This window comes from Dasypus novemcinctus, chromosome 21 (assembly GCF_030445035.2).
Source record: "Dasypus novemcinctus isolate mDasNov1 chromosome 21, mDasNov1.1.hap2, whole genome shotgun sequence".
Classification (NCBI taxonomy): Eukaryota; Metazoa; Chordata; class Mammalia; order Cingulata; family Dasypodidae; genus Dasypus; species Dasypus novemcinctus.
The window spans coordinates 82,650,511-82,666,594 of record NC_080693.1 but is presented as its reverse complement, the minus strand read 5'-3'; the positions used below and the strand labels follow the sequence as shown (position 1 = coordinate 82,666,594).

At 51.7% G+C, this 16,084-nt stretch overlaps 1 protein-coding gene across 2 annotated transcripts in view; it reads right to left on the bottom strand.

The window, feature by feature from the left end:
* PGS1 (phosphatidylglycerophosphate synthase 1) overlaps positions 1-12,774 on the bottom strand; it is a 36,565-nt gene extending 23,791 nt beyond the window's left edge. For both annotated transcript variants that reach the window (XR_009182562.2, XM_004460435.5), the window contains exons 1-3: positions 12,610-12,774; positions 3,801-3,999; positions 1,095-1,172 (exon numbers count right to left, since the gene is read on the bottom strand). Coding sequence is in view for 1 of the 2 variants with exons in the window: in XM_004460435.5 (XP_004460492.2) it covers positions 1,095-1,172; positions 3,801-3,999; positions 12,610-12,743 (411 nt within the window). In the remaining variant the exon portion in view is untranslated. The remainder of the gene's footprint in view (positions 1-1,094; positions 1,173-3,800; positions 4,000-12,609) is intronic.
* Positions 12,775-16,084: the final 3,310 nt, after the last annotated feature.

Below are 16,084 nucleotides of genomic sequence, written 5' to 3'. Positions count from 1 at the left end.
GAAGAGAAGGTGGAACTGCTTATGCGAACCCATCCTCCTTCCCCACATTCCAACCCATGCATGACTTTGCAGCCCCTGTCTAAAGGTGAGCGAAGAAACTTATGGGGAAACAAACTCGATGGGCAGAGGACCCATTCCACCATTCCAGGAGACAGACATACCACGACCTCCCCCACTTGAGGCTCGCTGCAGCCCAGCTGACAGGTCCTGCCTGCACACCAGGATACACCCTGGCCTCGGACTCCAAGCAGCACGCCTCGCGCAAACTTGGTGGTTTCCAGCTCCTTCTCTCCCTGCCTGTACTCACTCACTCTAAGTGACAAGCACAGTGTGACAGCAGGTCCAGGCAGATCCAGGCTGGCTGTGGACCTGGCACCAGACACAAGCCCTGGGCTGGACCGGCTGGCCGGCCCTGGCCTGCACTGTCTAGGGCTGGGGTCAGAACACGATTTCTTTAAAAGGCCAGGTGGCAAATAGCACGAGGTTTGTGGGTCAGGTGGTCTCTGCCCCAACTGCTCAGTTCTGCTGCTACAGCTTGAAAGCCGCCACAGGCAACACACAAACAACTAAGTGTGGCTGTGTTCCAATAAAACTTTATTAAAGGACACTGAGATTTGAATTTCGTATACAGTACTTTTCATGTGTTTGATAAACATGCATCTTTTTCCCCAATCATTTTAAAATGTGAAAACTACTCTTAGCTCATGGATTTGGCCTGCGGGCCGTAGTTTGCCAAGCCCCAGACTGGGAGACAAAGCAACCCCAAGATCCGTGCAGGGCGAGGCCACTGTCCAGGCAGGCTGCAAGGCAGGATTACGCCTCCCCACACCCTCCTCGTTGGGCCCGCCTGACAAGCAGTTGTAACAAGAAAAGAGAAGCAAGACAGGTTACAGCAAGACCATCCTTTGGATCACAAATTATCTTGATCATCTCCAAGTCCATCAACATCTGGGGCAGCCAAAACAAGAGCTGTCTACGCGATGTCTACGAGATAGAGGAAAGGCAGTGCTGCAGTAACTGCACAGTGCTGGGCAGCTGGGAGGTTTGGGGGTCAACTCATTACAGGTGCCAGCACCACTTCCCATAAACCTTACCAGTTCCTGCTCCAAAGGACCTGTCCCCAGGTAGAGGGATGCCATCACAACTCGCCTCTTGGCTACTTCTATCTGCCCCTGAAAGAGGAGAAACAAAATCAAAATTCACAATCATATTTTCATAGTTCACTGAGAAAGGAAGAGTCCTTTGATCCTGGAGGAAAATAAAACTCCAAGCTAAGCTAGTCTCTGTCTCCACCAATTAATAAGCCCAAAATGTGTATAATTACAAATCAAACAAGACTCCAGGATCCTAAGTTACCAGGAGCCTGCAAAACAAAGCACTGTGCCTTGTCTAAGCACAGCATGCACCACAGCGCAGCCGTGAAGAAGGATGAAGACCAACTGGACATGCTGCCCGCAAACAACTTCCACAACGTACTGCTGAGAGGGAAAATCAAACCACCAACAGAAGCCAAACCATGCTCCCACCTGGTTACTGGCTCCCACGCAAACACCTCTCAACATGTGTGTGTGTGTGTAAATGTGTTTTCAGGAACAGAAAAGTACACTCCCATCTGCCGACAGTCCTCTCTGGGGAGCAGAGCTAAAGAAAGGGGAGTACAAAGGAGATGAATTCTCTTCACACCTCCTGCACCACTTGAGCTTTGCACAATGCGCAGGTAGCTCTTTTGAAACACAGAGAAATAGAGACACACACTGAACATACCCACATTCACAGATGACAAATCACATACATCCTAACAGCCTCCGAGAGAGCCTGCTCCTGCCCCCAAGAGAACAAGTGACCCAATCCCCAAAGCTCCAGGAGGCCCCAGAGGAGGGGGCCATGTTACTGAAGATCAACCCCCTGATGGGCACGCGGGAAGCTGAGGCTGTGAGGGAGGCGGGCATGATGCACTCGCCTGCTTCTGTCTCAAGAAGGGCAGTCACACGAACACTTGCGTTCTCAACTTAAGCAAGAGGGGCATCTTCACTAGACCAAGAGATGAATAAACTGCTGGGCAAAAGCTTATGTAGAAGGGAAACACAGGCCTTTCCCAAGATGGCTACTTCCTTTGCTTCGTTATCTATTATAGATACTGGTAAAGAAAGGGACTGTGAAGAAAGAGAAACAAGGAAGGCATAAGTCAGTTTCGTTCAGGCAGCAAAAGAACATCTGAGAGTTTACTGTAGGAGGCCTGCTCCTACAAGCAGCAGCTCAGTCAGGCTGAAGGCGTGGGATGAGGCAGAAGCCAGCACTGTGCACTCCTCTCCTGAACACGGGCCGCTCTGTCTGTCCCGTGAAGAAACACAGCACACTCAGTATGAGAGGGCCAGAAGCTGGGTTCAGCAGGAAGGCAGCGCAGGCCTCAGCTCCTTCCCGGCCCAGCGCCTCCGCTGGCCTCAGTTCCTGTCCGGCCCAGTGCCCCTGCTGGCCCCGGCTCCTTCCCGGTCCACTGCCCACTGGCCTCAGCAGCCCACCTCCTGTGCAGGTGCCCAGCAGTCCAGCCACCTGGTGGAGCGAGCAGCACTCCATGGAGCCTGTCAGTCACTAGCACAAAGGTGATGAGGATGCTGAGAAGAACCTCCTTTGAAAAACCAGTTTCTTATAGCCAAGAAGAGAAACAAGTAAGAGCAAAGAATAAAACAGCCCCAGTTGTGGTTCTATACAAATAAGGATGCACAGGTTGGACAAGTAGTACAGGTGGGTGGGTAAGCGTGGGAGAAGGAAATCACACACACAAGGCAAAGACACACACATACACAATGTACTGTGGAATGGCCAGTCAGAAATTAAGCTAAGTGTAGACATACACAACACAACAGGGCAAGGCAGAGAAAATGCACAAGAACTGAAATGAATTAAAGGTTATATTCTGAACAAAAATGAATCTCTAGGTGTTATCTCCTGCCATGCTGCAGCATCCTGCCTGCCTGATCTCGTCATACCTCAACCCTAAGCCCCCTGCTAATATGAACGCGGCATTCATGTTACTACAAACTGAGTCGTGTGGAATTACTGCATTCCAATAAGCAGTTTTACCACCAAAGACCAGACATGGCAGGAAAACCTGAGTAATACAGGGAAAGCTGAACCTTCCCAACGCAAAGTTCCACAGCACTACCAAGAAGGAAGGGACGACCCCAGAGGCACTTAAAAGAACCAGAACATGAGACTGAAAACCAGGAAGTCCAAATTTTCCCCGTAATTGCCTCTTTGTTGAACGAGAGGCTCTGACCACTTCCTATGTGGCAAATCCCACCAGCAAGTCATGAGGGTCCACTCGGGTGCTTGGGAGACATCTCCAGGGGTGGGGCCTACCTTGGACTGGCCAGAGGGGCCTGCTTCTTTCCAGACCTCACCACAGGGCGGGCCTCTGTGGCCCACACGTCCTCCCTAGCCCCCCTCTTGGGGACTAGTGGCCCACACCATCACCACAGAAAGGAGGGACCCAACGTGTCTACAAGACCCAAAGCCGAGGACCCTGCCTCAGCACCAGCGCCGCCATGCTCAGGAAGAGTTCTACCTGGGCATGAGCCATACAGCTAAGCTTCTGGCTATGGCTCAACTCAGCAACGGTGATACTGAAACCCAATGGGTAGCACCCAAAAGGAACAAGCCGAACAACCATCAGAAGCATCTAGAACAGAAGAAACTACTGCTACTCACCCTACCTTATTCCTAAAGCCTCAAACTCAAAACTTCTGGCCCTCTTTCCTAACTCAGAACTTCTGGCCCTCTTTCCTATAGACACAACTTACCTTCATGAGCTCAAAGAACTCTGCTGGCGAAGAAAGCACTTTGACGTGAGAACTGGAGACTCCGAACTCCGGAACCAGGTTTCTGATCCACTGGAACCTGTGCACGCCCTCTGGACACAGGCAGCAGGGTGGGGAGGTGACCTGGGGTACCCCAGGTACAGGTGGGGACAGCAAGGGTGCCAAGAGCAGCCATGGCGACCTGGTGACAAAAACCGATAGGTTAGAGGCCTCAAATTCTGCCCCAAAAGTTCTCAGCTACTGGGGGGAGGGTTGGCAAATTTCTGATTTTTTGGAACTTTTATTTTTTTTTTAATTTCTCTCCCCCTCTCCCGCCGCTGTCTGTTCTCTATGTCTATTTTTGCTGCGTGTTCTTCTTTGTCCGCTTCCGTTGTTGTCAGCAGCACAGGAATCTGTTGTGTTTCTTTTTGTCACATCATCTTGTGTCAGTTTTCCGTGTGTGTGGCACCATTCCTGGGCAGGCTGCACTTTCTTTTGCGCTGGCGGCTCTCCTTGCGGGGTGCACTCCTTGCGTGTGGGGCTCCCCTACGCGGGGGACACCCCTGTGTGGCAGGGCACTCCTGGCGCGCATCAGCAATGCGCGTGGGCCAACTCCACACGGGTCAAGGAGGCCCGGGGTTTGAACTGTGGACCTCCCATGTGGGAGACGGACGCCCTAACCACTGAGCCAAGTCCGCTTCCCTGGAACATTTTTAAGTGACCCCAAGTCAAGCTTTGCAGGAGTGTTTCCGTCAGCTCCCCCTCCTCTAGCACCTCCAGGAGCCTGCGTTTTGAACAGCTTGAGAAGTGCCAAAGCCCGTGGGCAAATCCCAAACTTCACGATGATTCCTGAAGTCTCAGGGACCAGATGTAAAGCAGCCACAAGTAAACTCACAAATGCCACCCCCTAAGCGAAACCACCTCAGAAACCACCTCAGCAACACCTGGGAGCAGGAGGCCACTGAAAAATGCCTGGAGCCAGGGTAAGCCTGTGTAAGTCTGAGGGTCGCACCTGGCCCCCCAGTCGTATGACTGATGAGATAAAGGGGCGGGGGGGGGGGGTGACCAGGAAAATCAGTCACTGTGCTTTCTCTCTTTAAGACTCAGATCTGGAGAGAAGCACTGGAGCAGGAAGAGGCTGGGAAGGAGCTCATCCAGGTGCCACAGCGAGAGCTGGCCCTCCCAGCTACGCTGCTGGGTCCCAGCCGACCCTGGGTTGACACATCAGCCTATCCCCCACAGACTCCGCTCAGGAGCCTGACACTAAGGGCGGGAGCCAGGGTGGCTCTGCTGGTGAAGCCGCACTTCTGCCGGTGTAGGGCGTGGAATGGCTGCAGGGTCCAGGGACTGGCCCCACGAGCAGATCCTGTCTGGATTCCAGCCCTGCAGCAGCAGCAAGGTCCTCTTGAGGGGATGACCTTTGACCACAGGCTCAAGAGGAACTCTGGGGCGAGGATGCTCAAATACCCCACGGCCTAAATGGCCACAGATTCCAGGAAGATGATTTCACTGACTTGCTTCATGATAAAGGACTGAATCTTCCCAGGGTTTGTAAATGTCCCTACACAGACACCAGATGGCCCACAGCTGTACTTCCCAGAAAGCCCACCAGTCAGTCATGGCCGATCCACTGCCAAGAAAACGTTAGTCAATGGGTGGAAGGTACCTTCCAGGCAATCATTGTCCTGGAAAGTCTAGGCCTCGCCTGGGCCACTGGGCACAGGCAGGAAGCTCTTCTACCCCCATCTCTGAGGCTGGGTGACGGGCCTCCCCAGCACCAGCTTGCTAAGCCTCCCCCACTTCCAGAAATGGCACAGCTTGCCACTGGAAGGCCCAAATGTGCCAACAATGATTGCTGCCTCAACTTCCCAAACCACAGGCCATACTGCTCCTGCTGTGCTCAAGTCTCTTCACGCCAATGGGAGAACCACGGGACAGTGGGAAAACTGCACAGCAATCTATCAATCTGAAGCCCCCAAGGGGGCTTAAAGTCCAATATTCATTAAGCACAGTCTGTTTGAGGTAGAAAGCCCCACAGCAGCCTAAGATCAACTTATCTTCAGCCTTGCAGCACTTAGCATCACCTTCCAGGCCAGACCAAAGAGAAGCCGGGCATAGCCTGCAGCCCAGGGCCACCTAGTCCGTCCCCACACACTTTCCTCAGCGCGAGCCGTTAGAACAAGGAAACACTTCCTTGGCCAACAGCAAACGCAAGGAGGCAAATGCAAACATAAACCTCAACTCAAGTCATCATGCGAGCTCCTACTGTGTACCTCTGGTGGGTACACACGAAGACCAAGGCAGGCTCCCTCCCCCCACCATCTTGATGGCCTCACCAAACTTCCACACCTGACACCATCTAACCACAACACAAGAGAACACACTGAGAACAGTGGAAGAAGTGCTTCTTACCAGGAAAGCTTCGTGCACTTGAGTGGGAGCTTCGGAAAACGAGAAGAATTTAAACAGGGGCCGCCAGGCAAGGAACAGCGGGAACAAATGCAAAAAGCAGGAACTGGAAGAAGCCACCCCCTCCACAGGAAAGCCCAGGAGGGTTCCAGGAGCCAGCAAGGAGAACATTAAAAACAAAAGTCTGAAAAGATGTCAGGCCCATCCCGTCACCTCCAACCTGCCTGGGAGAGCGCCATGCCCGCCTGGGGCTACCTTGCACAGGTCTCTTCCCTGCCAAGCAGCTCTCCCTGGGAATGTTCCACCAGGGCCTCAGTCCAAGATTTGTTGGTGGTTTTTTCATGTTGGCTTCCTGTTTAACTTGTGTACTGACAGGTTTACTTTTGTTAGAGAGGAGAAGGAACTGAAGGCCAACTAGGAGTCACAGATTCACCATGGGAGCAACCCAACCAAAAGGTGGCATTTCATACCCCTAGACAGGAAGGCACTCTGGGAAGGAGCGCAGCCTCACGCAGGTGCCACAATCACAACACAGGCAAGGAGGTCACATCTGGGCTCGGGACACTCGATCCAGCTGCAGTGCCTCAGCCAGGGCAGAAGACGCCAACTCCACTCTGAAGGTGCATCGCTGGCTTCTCCAGAGCCTCTCGAGGGCCCTTTTTTTCCCTCTCACCTCATCCAGAACCCCACGAGGGTTAGTTCCCGGCTTTCCGCAACGTAACTCCTGGGAGTTTTCTCGGAAAGGCTGAGCCCATGCTTGCAGCAGCCCCTGCCGCTCGGGAACTCCAGCCTCCACGGGCTGACCACCTGCAGAAGCAGTTCCCCTCACCCCAGGGAGGTTTACTAAGAAACCACACGTCCTAGGTCAAAACGCCACCCCCAAGAGACCTGAGGGAGTGAAGCTGTGGTAATTCTATCCCAAAAGCACAGCTACAGGTCACACTCCCCACTGAGAAGTGACCCCGTGGACACACACGATTTCCACATCTCGACCCGAATGCCCCTGAATCCCCTCTCTCCAGGTATCATCAAGCCTCGGCTTCCAGTTACAGGGAGAGGAAGCAGAGGTGGGTGGGAAGGGGTCGGATAATAAGGTTCCGCCCCTTTTGCCTTCTAAAGGCCCCCCCTTGGCTATGGAGTGTTGGAGCAGTTTAGAGATGGGGGCTGGGGCAGGCGGCAGGTACTTATGCCTTTGTATTCAGAGCCCGGCTGCAGGACTCCATGGTGCAGAACTCAGCTGGTGGCAGCAGCAGCCACAAAGAAAATAAGCAATAGTGCAAACCAGCCCCAGCCTGCGACTTTACAAGGTAAAATGGGGCCCACACTCCCTCGGCCACGTCAGTCACCTGCCTGGCCACCGCCCACAAAAGACCTGACTCTTGGCCAAGGCTCAGGGCCGCGCCATTGAAGGTTTCCCTGGAATGCCTGGAGAAAGTTCCCTGCACCGCCCTGACCAAGGAGGGAGGGTACTGACCCTCTGGCTTCTTGTCCCTGAGCCCCTGGACTGTGGCCACCGCTATGCCTGAAGCCTAGTTGGCCCACCAAGAGGTCCTAGAAGAGACATAAGCTCCTCCTGCTTGAGGGGTGCAGGATCTCAGGGGACCTTCAATTCAGAGCAAGTTGCTAAACTGAAACAGTGAGAACAAAAGAGCAGCCGAAATGCTGGCAATCAAAGGACACCTCCGGGAAAACAGAAGGCATTTCTCCTTTTTGTGGGGAGACAGGAGTCTCCACCTCACCCAGCACTTAGAAGCTGCGCATGCTTCATGGAAAAACACCACAGCACCTCCCATTTTCCCTCTGTCTGGAGGGGCAAGATGAGCCTGGAGGTGGGCCCACTCCCACGCAGCGCAGGGACGCTGCTACAGAGGCGCGGAATCCGGTAACCGCACCTGGGCCTACCTTCCCCTGGGCGTCCCCTTCGAGCCTCTCCTGGTTTCAGAAGCCACCCACCTGCCTCCCCCGGAGTCACAACACCTAGTGCCATCCACTACCAATGGGACACAAGCAGGAGGCCAGCTCCCTAGGGGTTCTTTCAACCGGGGTACTGAGGTGAACACTGGGAGGCTGGAGGACTGTCCGCCGCTGCCAGCCACAACCCTGCGTGGGGAAGGGGCAGGAGTCACGTTCTCTGGGTCACACGGGGCGTGAAGGAAGGGACCCTGTCTGTGGTCTCAAGGCCCACAAGCGCTTAGGGAACTCTACGGTAAGAGTCACAGTACAAACTCTGTGGCTTGGATCCCATCCAAATCTGCACAAACTGATGAAAAAGAAAGACATTGTTTAAAAGAAACTGAACTCTCTGGATTGCAATATTTTCAGAAACTTCTTGTGAAGAAAAACCCACACCCCCCCAGCTATACACATTTAAACATCACAAAAAGTGAACTGATGAGAAAAGAGCAACAGTCATCACGCTTACTGAGAAGGGCTCCAGAAACTCCATGAAGGTCACACACTTCCTGCAATGCTGGCAGCAGCCAGCCCTTCCTGACTAACGCAAGACCGCCGCCTGGAAGGGAAATGAGTGTGGATTCCCGGAGGTTACAAAAGCCCAACGGCCGCTCCACTCCAACCAGGAGCCCGGAGAGGTCCCGGCTGCCCGCACGCAGCTCCGAGCTGACCAGACACCTCTCCTCGGGACTCATCCAAACAGAAGTCAATGACACGGGGAGAGGCCAGAAAGCTAAAACATACTCACGAACCTGCCACAAGCCTCGTGTGTCAAGGACATGGCTGGAGAGTGCCTGATGGGGACCAATCACCTGGGCCACCACTCCAAAAGGCGTTCGCCAGCCCCAATTCCCCCATATCCTGGAAAATGACTCATTTACGTTCATCAGACCGCAAACGTTTACAAGTAGGTGACCAACCAAGACATCTGAATCCTAGGCCCACCGGCACACCATTGCCCGACCCAATTCCTTACCAGCGGGTGTGCTCAGGGGATTAATAGAACTTAATAAAGCTACAACTGGGAAAGTCCATTGAAAACCTTAATTTACTGCAAGACCAAATTTTAATTATTAGGGGGAAATTCTGGTTTGATTCTAAACAGGCCCCTCTCACCTATTCTATGACTATAAATAAACCAAGAGATGGCTGTACTGAACCTTAAGGGGTAAGAAGAACTGCGTCCCAATGTCACAAAGTTCAAAGAAAAAGTAATTTCTGGAAATCATCAGCAGCGTTCTCCCTAAACATAAAGCACAGTCTCTAGGTGGTTCCTCAGAGTAAAAACCACTGACAAGTTGAACAAGAGTACACTCGCCTGCCATTACAATGTAAAAACTGTTTCCCTCTTATAACTCAGGAAGTTAGAAGCCACACACACACGTACACACCAACCAATCACACACCTAGAACAGAGGACTTGAGTTTCAAAAGTAAAGACTTTTCTGCACATGTAGCTTGAACTGAAGTGTTTAAAGAAAAAAAGTAAACCACAGGAACACCCACCTGACACCTCTGCCAGCCCTACTAGGTTCACCTACTCCAAATAACGAGCTGTGTGTAGTCTAAGTGCAAAAAAAAAACAAACCAAACAAAAACCCAACCCATAGCTGTTGTCACCATCTCCTCAGTCCAGATATGCCACAGTCCAAATGAACACCTCCGCTTTGAAGCACCTGGGTGCAAATTAACATGCTCCAAACCTGGTCCTTGGTCCTCTTTCTTACTCCCCGTTTTCGTGCCATGTGCCACCATTCCTGGAATCACCAAGTCAGAAACATGATCATTCTCTTTGTCAGTCTCCCCTTCACCCCGGCCCCCAATCAGCTCCTGGAAATGGTTCTAGAATCTGTGGGACCTCAGAACTACCTCTTGCTACTGCTAAAATCACCACTCCGTACCATATACTGTCCTTCCTTGAATGCCCACTCCCATCTTCATCTAGCTCATTAATACATCCTACCTGGAAAGCCAGCGGAGATCACAACTGCTATTGCCAGGAAGCCCTGCAGGACCTCCAGGTGCCCCTCCCAGGTGCTCCACCATACTTTATGTAACCGCCTTTAGAAAGCTAAGCATCTTGAGAGTGTCTCTACCTCTGTATCCTGGGTAACAGCATCCAGCACTGCAGAGCAGAACGCTATACATGCATGTTAACTACATGAATGAACCCAGCAGCCCGTAAATGATAATGAAACACTCAGAAGCTTGCTTAGAAGGAAACAACGGTATTTATAGATCACTAAGCAGAAGTCATTTTGAGAGAAATGTGTAGTGTTTGCTCTCTCAATGCCTAAAAAGAAATCAATGCAGTAAAAACCATTCCCTCTCACCATTACTCTTCCTAGCCACAAGGATTCATCAGCCACTCCAACTGCTGAGTCAGACTGGCAAGCTAAAATCTAAAATAAGTTAAGATCATGACTACATAGAACTATTATCAATGAATCAATGACCAGAAGGGTTACAAGAAGCCACATCATTCGGGGAATGAGGAATTGGGAGGTGCAACTGAACAATGGAGAAGAAACGAAAGTCAGCAGCCCATAGAGGGTGAATGGCCACAACAGAAATGAATAACCCCAAATACCAAGGCCACAACGAATCAGAAAAAGTCTGAAAACCGAATAAGGCAAAGAAAGCAAAAAGTTTAGCATTCGCTTCCATTGATTTATCCCAAGGAAATTAATCCCAGAACCTTTCAAGAAAAGCAAAGAAACCAGCAGGGTCACTCATACGGGTCATAGCATTTGTTCTCAGTCTTAGCACAGGCATTATTTCCAAGGATTATAAAACACAAACCTCTGACTTAATACCCAAGAAACTGAGTTTCTGGTTTAATTTTTGGCCCACAGAAACAACTCTTTCTCTCTCTCTGATTTGCTCAACAAGTAACCTGAAGCCACAGGAACTGCAACTCAAGACTATTTACCAAAAGGACTTAAAGAAGTCAGTTTAGACTATCCCCCTCATACCCTACATTGCCCCAATTTTTTTTAAAAATTGCCCTTTCTAAAATAATTTGTGGAGATTGCCACAACATCCTTCAGTAATCAATTCTGTTAAACAATGATTAATAAAATGTTTACCACATAGTTTAAGCACATAAAGGGAAATGACAAATCACAAGAAATCTTGTCTTTCAGGACAGAACTTTTTTTTTTTTTTCCAAACTTTAAACCAAATCTCTCAGTGGTTTGGTGCCAGGATGAAGTTATCTGACTTCACTACTCACTGGAATGGACAAATCCTTTGGCTAAGCACTGATTACAGCACATGAAGGCCATGCCTTCTATACCAACTCCCACCGAGTTCACTGATACGAAACTTAAAAGCCATGCTGAACAGTAAGTTCCAAGAGTTTGTCCTACCCCGATTCTATCACCTGAAAGTTCCCCTAACTCAGACTTGAATTTTTGCTGGAAACCTTCCACCATAACCCAGCACATTTTCTTATGAAGCAAGTTCCTTTCTATACCTAGAATCATCAAGTTGATTGGAGTAGAGATTTCTTTACTGAAGGCCACAAAGTCAAATCCCACCCAGGGACCACAAATTTAAAACCTAAGACAAGAGCAACCTCAACTAAAGGATGAGGTTCTGTGTGTTTGTTGTTGTTGTTGTTGTTAGATCAGGTGTAAGGCCCAAGTCTCTCTAATAAGAAAACTATTTGCACGCAGGAGAATTTTTTTTTTTAATTCTAAGAATAGCCGCCAGTCTCTCAGGCCAGCATGTTCTTGGCCAACCTTTACTTTAAAAGACCACTGCTCCAGCAAATTGCTTCAAAGCCTACTTCACCATTTACATAACTCACTTCAGTACTTTTCCAGAACACAGGCCCTTGGAAAAGTGTAAAAGGGGTTTCAAGTGGTTCCTCTTCCCAGGCCTGCGTGTTACTGACTCAAGATTGCTTCACAGCCCTCTCTGGCAGGATGTGAGAAATACTGCGTGCACAAAATCCCAGCACGGCTGATTCACTCCCGCCAAGTCATCTCCCAGCCAGCATTACATAAGGAAAAGACCCCTCTGCACCCAGTGTCTCTCGTGACAAGACTCTCCATCACCGACATCCTGGTGCCCAAAGCAAGACATGAACTTAGTCCCAGGAGCCTGAAGCTCCGTGAACGCAAGCACTGCCCCTCTCTGAAAGCGAAAGCGGGCAGTGGCTAGGGCTCGCCACGCTAGCCGGTGGAGAGGAGAAGCGAGGGCCGGCGGGGCTGCGCACGAGGCCGCTGGTTGTGCTCGAGGTCGACTCCCTCCCTCAGGAAGGCCAGGGGCGAAGCACAGAGGCCGGGGCTGGGTCCGGGGCGGCGGAAACGGGCCCAGAGGTGGGGGCGGGCGCCGGGGACCAGGAGGGGCCCTCTGCAGACGCCGAGGGCGCCGTGCGGGGGAGCCGGGCGCGGGGTCGGGGCCGCGGGCGCCGCGCTCTCGGCCCGGCCGCCTGTCTCACCTCCTGCGCCGGCGGTCCCGGTTCCTGCCCAGGCGGTCGGACAGGCGCCCCAGGAGCGCGGCCAGCCCGGGGCGGCCCGGCAGGAGGCCCAGCAGCCGCCTCCAGAACACCGGCCCCGCCGCCGCCGCCGCCATGGAGACTCGCCACTTCCGCTTCCGGCGCGCACGAACTTTATTGACAGCGGCGCGCGCGGACACGGCGGCGGCGCGCGCTGGGGCCGCCCGGCTGCCTTGGCTTGCCCTTTGGGGACGCCGGGGAGGCAGCGGTCGCGCGCTAGGATGGGGGGGGGGGGGGCACCGTGCACTAAGCTCGCGGGAAAGGTGTGCCCAGGTACACGAGGCGGCCCGTATTCCTGCACTCGCGAAGAAGATGCGGTGAAAAGCGCAAGACCCGTCGTCATCACTTGTCACAATGGACCGCTCGTTGATCGCGAGTGGGGATCGCTTGTCGAGACCCATCCGTATTTCAGGCTGGGCTTGAGGGTGTCGTACGGTGTTAGGTAGACAGGCACAAAACTGGGTCACCGAGGTGCACCCGCCGAGCCAAGAGACAGGCTGAGGCGGGAACGAACTCTCACCTTGTTAGGTGTACAGGCAAGGTGGCCTCAACAAGCGTGGGTGAAATGAATTAAAAAGTCTGAAACTGGCCCCTGGAAATGCACAATTCCATTGCCAAATCCCCTCCCAGAGCTCGTCGCGAGCACTTTTGGTAGGAAAATTGACTAAAGGAGAAACTTGCACCTCGGGCTGGCTCACAGAGGCTGGGATCCAGAAACCCGAAGCACTGTAGAATAGACGGTACTATCCTCTTTATCCAAGGGTGGTGTTTTGAGAGAAAAATGCCATGGACACACTGTGAAAACAAAAAAGTTAACATTCCCTTCCACTAATTTATCCCATGGAAATTAATCACGGAGCTCCACAAGAATGCTCCCTCAGTATTGTTCATACACCAACGCTGAAAGCCATCGACAGCGGGGCTGGTTCAGTCAGCAATAGTATATTGATATGTAGGAAGACCGAGCAGCCATAAAAAATGATGCTGTAGAAGAATGTTTAATGACAGTAAGTTAAACAGCAAAGAGTAGCATAGAGACGATCTCGTTTTGTTAAATGTATATGTGAACAGAGGCAAAGTTAATATGCTAACAGGTTAATGTGGGTGATTGGGTGCTTTTCAGGAGTTGCCACGTGGTTGACAACAAGTATTTCAGATTGCTTTTTTTTTTTAAGTTGAAAAAGCCTTACAATGCAAGGTGGTATTCGTTTCAGCCCTTCCAAGTTAGAAAGAGTGAGTCATCAAATTTCCTAACTTCCAGTAAGTAGAATGAGATCTTCCATTTCATGCTTCCACTTTTTTATGTTTTTTTAAAAAAGATTTATTTATTTAATTTATTTATTTCTTCCCACCCCCTCATTGTTTGCACTTGCTGCATCTGTTTGTCGTATGCTCGTCTTCCTTTTTAGGAGGCACTGGGAACCGAACCTGGGATCTCCCATGTTGGGGGCAAGGCGCCTAATCGCTTAAACCACCTCTGCTCCCTGGTTTTTTGTATCTCTCATTATGTTTTCCTCCTTGTGTCTCCTGTTGTCTCATCTTGTTGCATCATCTCACTGCACCAACCCATCACGTCAGCTCGCTGTCTTGCTTGTCTTCTTTAGGAGGCACTGGGAACTGAACCCCGGCCTCCCAAGCGGTAGGTGGGAGCGCCATCACTTGACCTACATCCACTTCCCTCATGGTTCCACTTTTGCCCAGTTCTTGGACATGGAAGTGGCTCTGTAAATGCTTGCTGTCTTCAGTGATCACCATGAGTAGAGCTCATATCTTCTAGGTGCACACGGTGCTTGGCCAAGGGAAGTATTAAAGGAGATTAACAGCCACAGCACTGGCCCACTGGGAATTTTCCCGTAAATTGTAGCAACCGACAGGGATATTGATAGCAAGCTAAGTTAAACCAGCAAGTATTTACATTAAGTATAAACAGCAGGGGATGACCCAGTCCGTCCTAAAGCCACACACTGAGCCTCTGGTTATGCCTCGGGACACGTACTTTCAGAGTTGCAAAATTTTTAAAGGATGGTTTTCAGAGATTGAGCAATTTTTTAAATGTTCACATCTACATGATGATAGTGCACACCCTCTTTCTGCCAGGAGGGCTCATCCTAGCTCTTAGTCAGAGTCATTAAAAGAGGGAAAACGTAGTCAAGTAACACAGACGGCCTGGGTGCCTGCCTGGGAGCCCTCCGCACGTCCCAAAGCTGATTGGAGGGTGTGCAATCAGGTGCAGATACTGCTACAGCTGCAGGGAATTCCTGAATTCCCACCCGATGACCCCAGGCAAGAAGGCATCTGTCTCTGAGAGGGGATCCAGCGCCAAGACCCCCTGGCGCCTCAGGAGCCCATTTGCTGAGTCCGTCCCCTCCTCTCACCCTCGCCCACTGCCTTCTCGTTAGTCCCACTCACGCTTTCCCAAACAGGAGGTGCCAGGGTTAGGAAGACAGGGTCGATGGGACTGATGACAGATATCATGTCTTCCCAAACGGAAAAGGAAACCCATTCATTTCAAGGAGATTTGACGTCATGGAGAAGGGGCCCCCTGCCCCAGATGCCGGGGCAGCTCCCCCAGGCAGGAAACACCAGGACATCCTGAGCCAACGGCCCGGGCCTCGCTGTCTGTGATTCACTCCCTGCACAAGAACCATGCCAGCGCAGGAGGAGACCCTCCTCCCCTACGTGGCTTTTTGAGCGAGGGTCTCCCCAGCATGGGCCATCGGCAACCTCAAGAGAGGAAGAGGCTGGCCAGCCCACCTCCTGCCCCCAGAGATGAGAAAGCTTTCTATTCTAGTTTGCTATCGGAGCTAATCTGCTGTTTCTAAGAACACTCTTAGCTCCCGGGGAGCACAGCCCAGGTACTGAGGATGGGATGCAATGCACTGCCTGCTGCAGCCCTTCACCTTGAGCCTGCCTCAGCCCTGCCGAGCCTCCCCTCAGCTCCTAGCCCTGTACCTGCCTTCATTCTCTCCTGGACAGAGTCTCCCCACTGAGCCATTTCTCTGGTCTTTTCCAGTCCCAGATACCCTTCCCCCCAAAATAAGACCTAACCCCTGCCTTCGCTGGCAAAAGGCAAGCTTCCATTCCCCTAGGACAGGGATTAGCCAACTTATTCTGTAAGGGGCCGAATAGTCAATGTCCTCAACTCTGCAGGCCCGATGGTCCCTCCATCAACAACTCAACTTGGGATGCACACGAGGTCCCGGATTCAATCCCTGGTACCTCCTAAAAGCAGTCACGAATAATACATTGATGAATGAGTCTGGCTGCATGCCAGTAAACTTTATTGACAAAAACAGTCCATCAGCTCATGGGATGCAATTTGCCAACCCCTGCCTTGGAAAATAGCTTTCCCCACTCTGCAATCGTGTACCTGGGACAGCCCCTGCCAGGCCTGGAAGGCCATAAAGCAGGGAGGGAT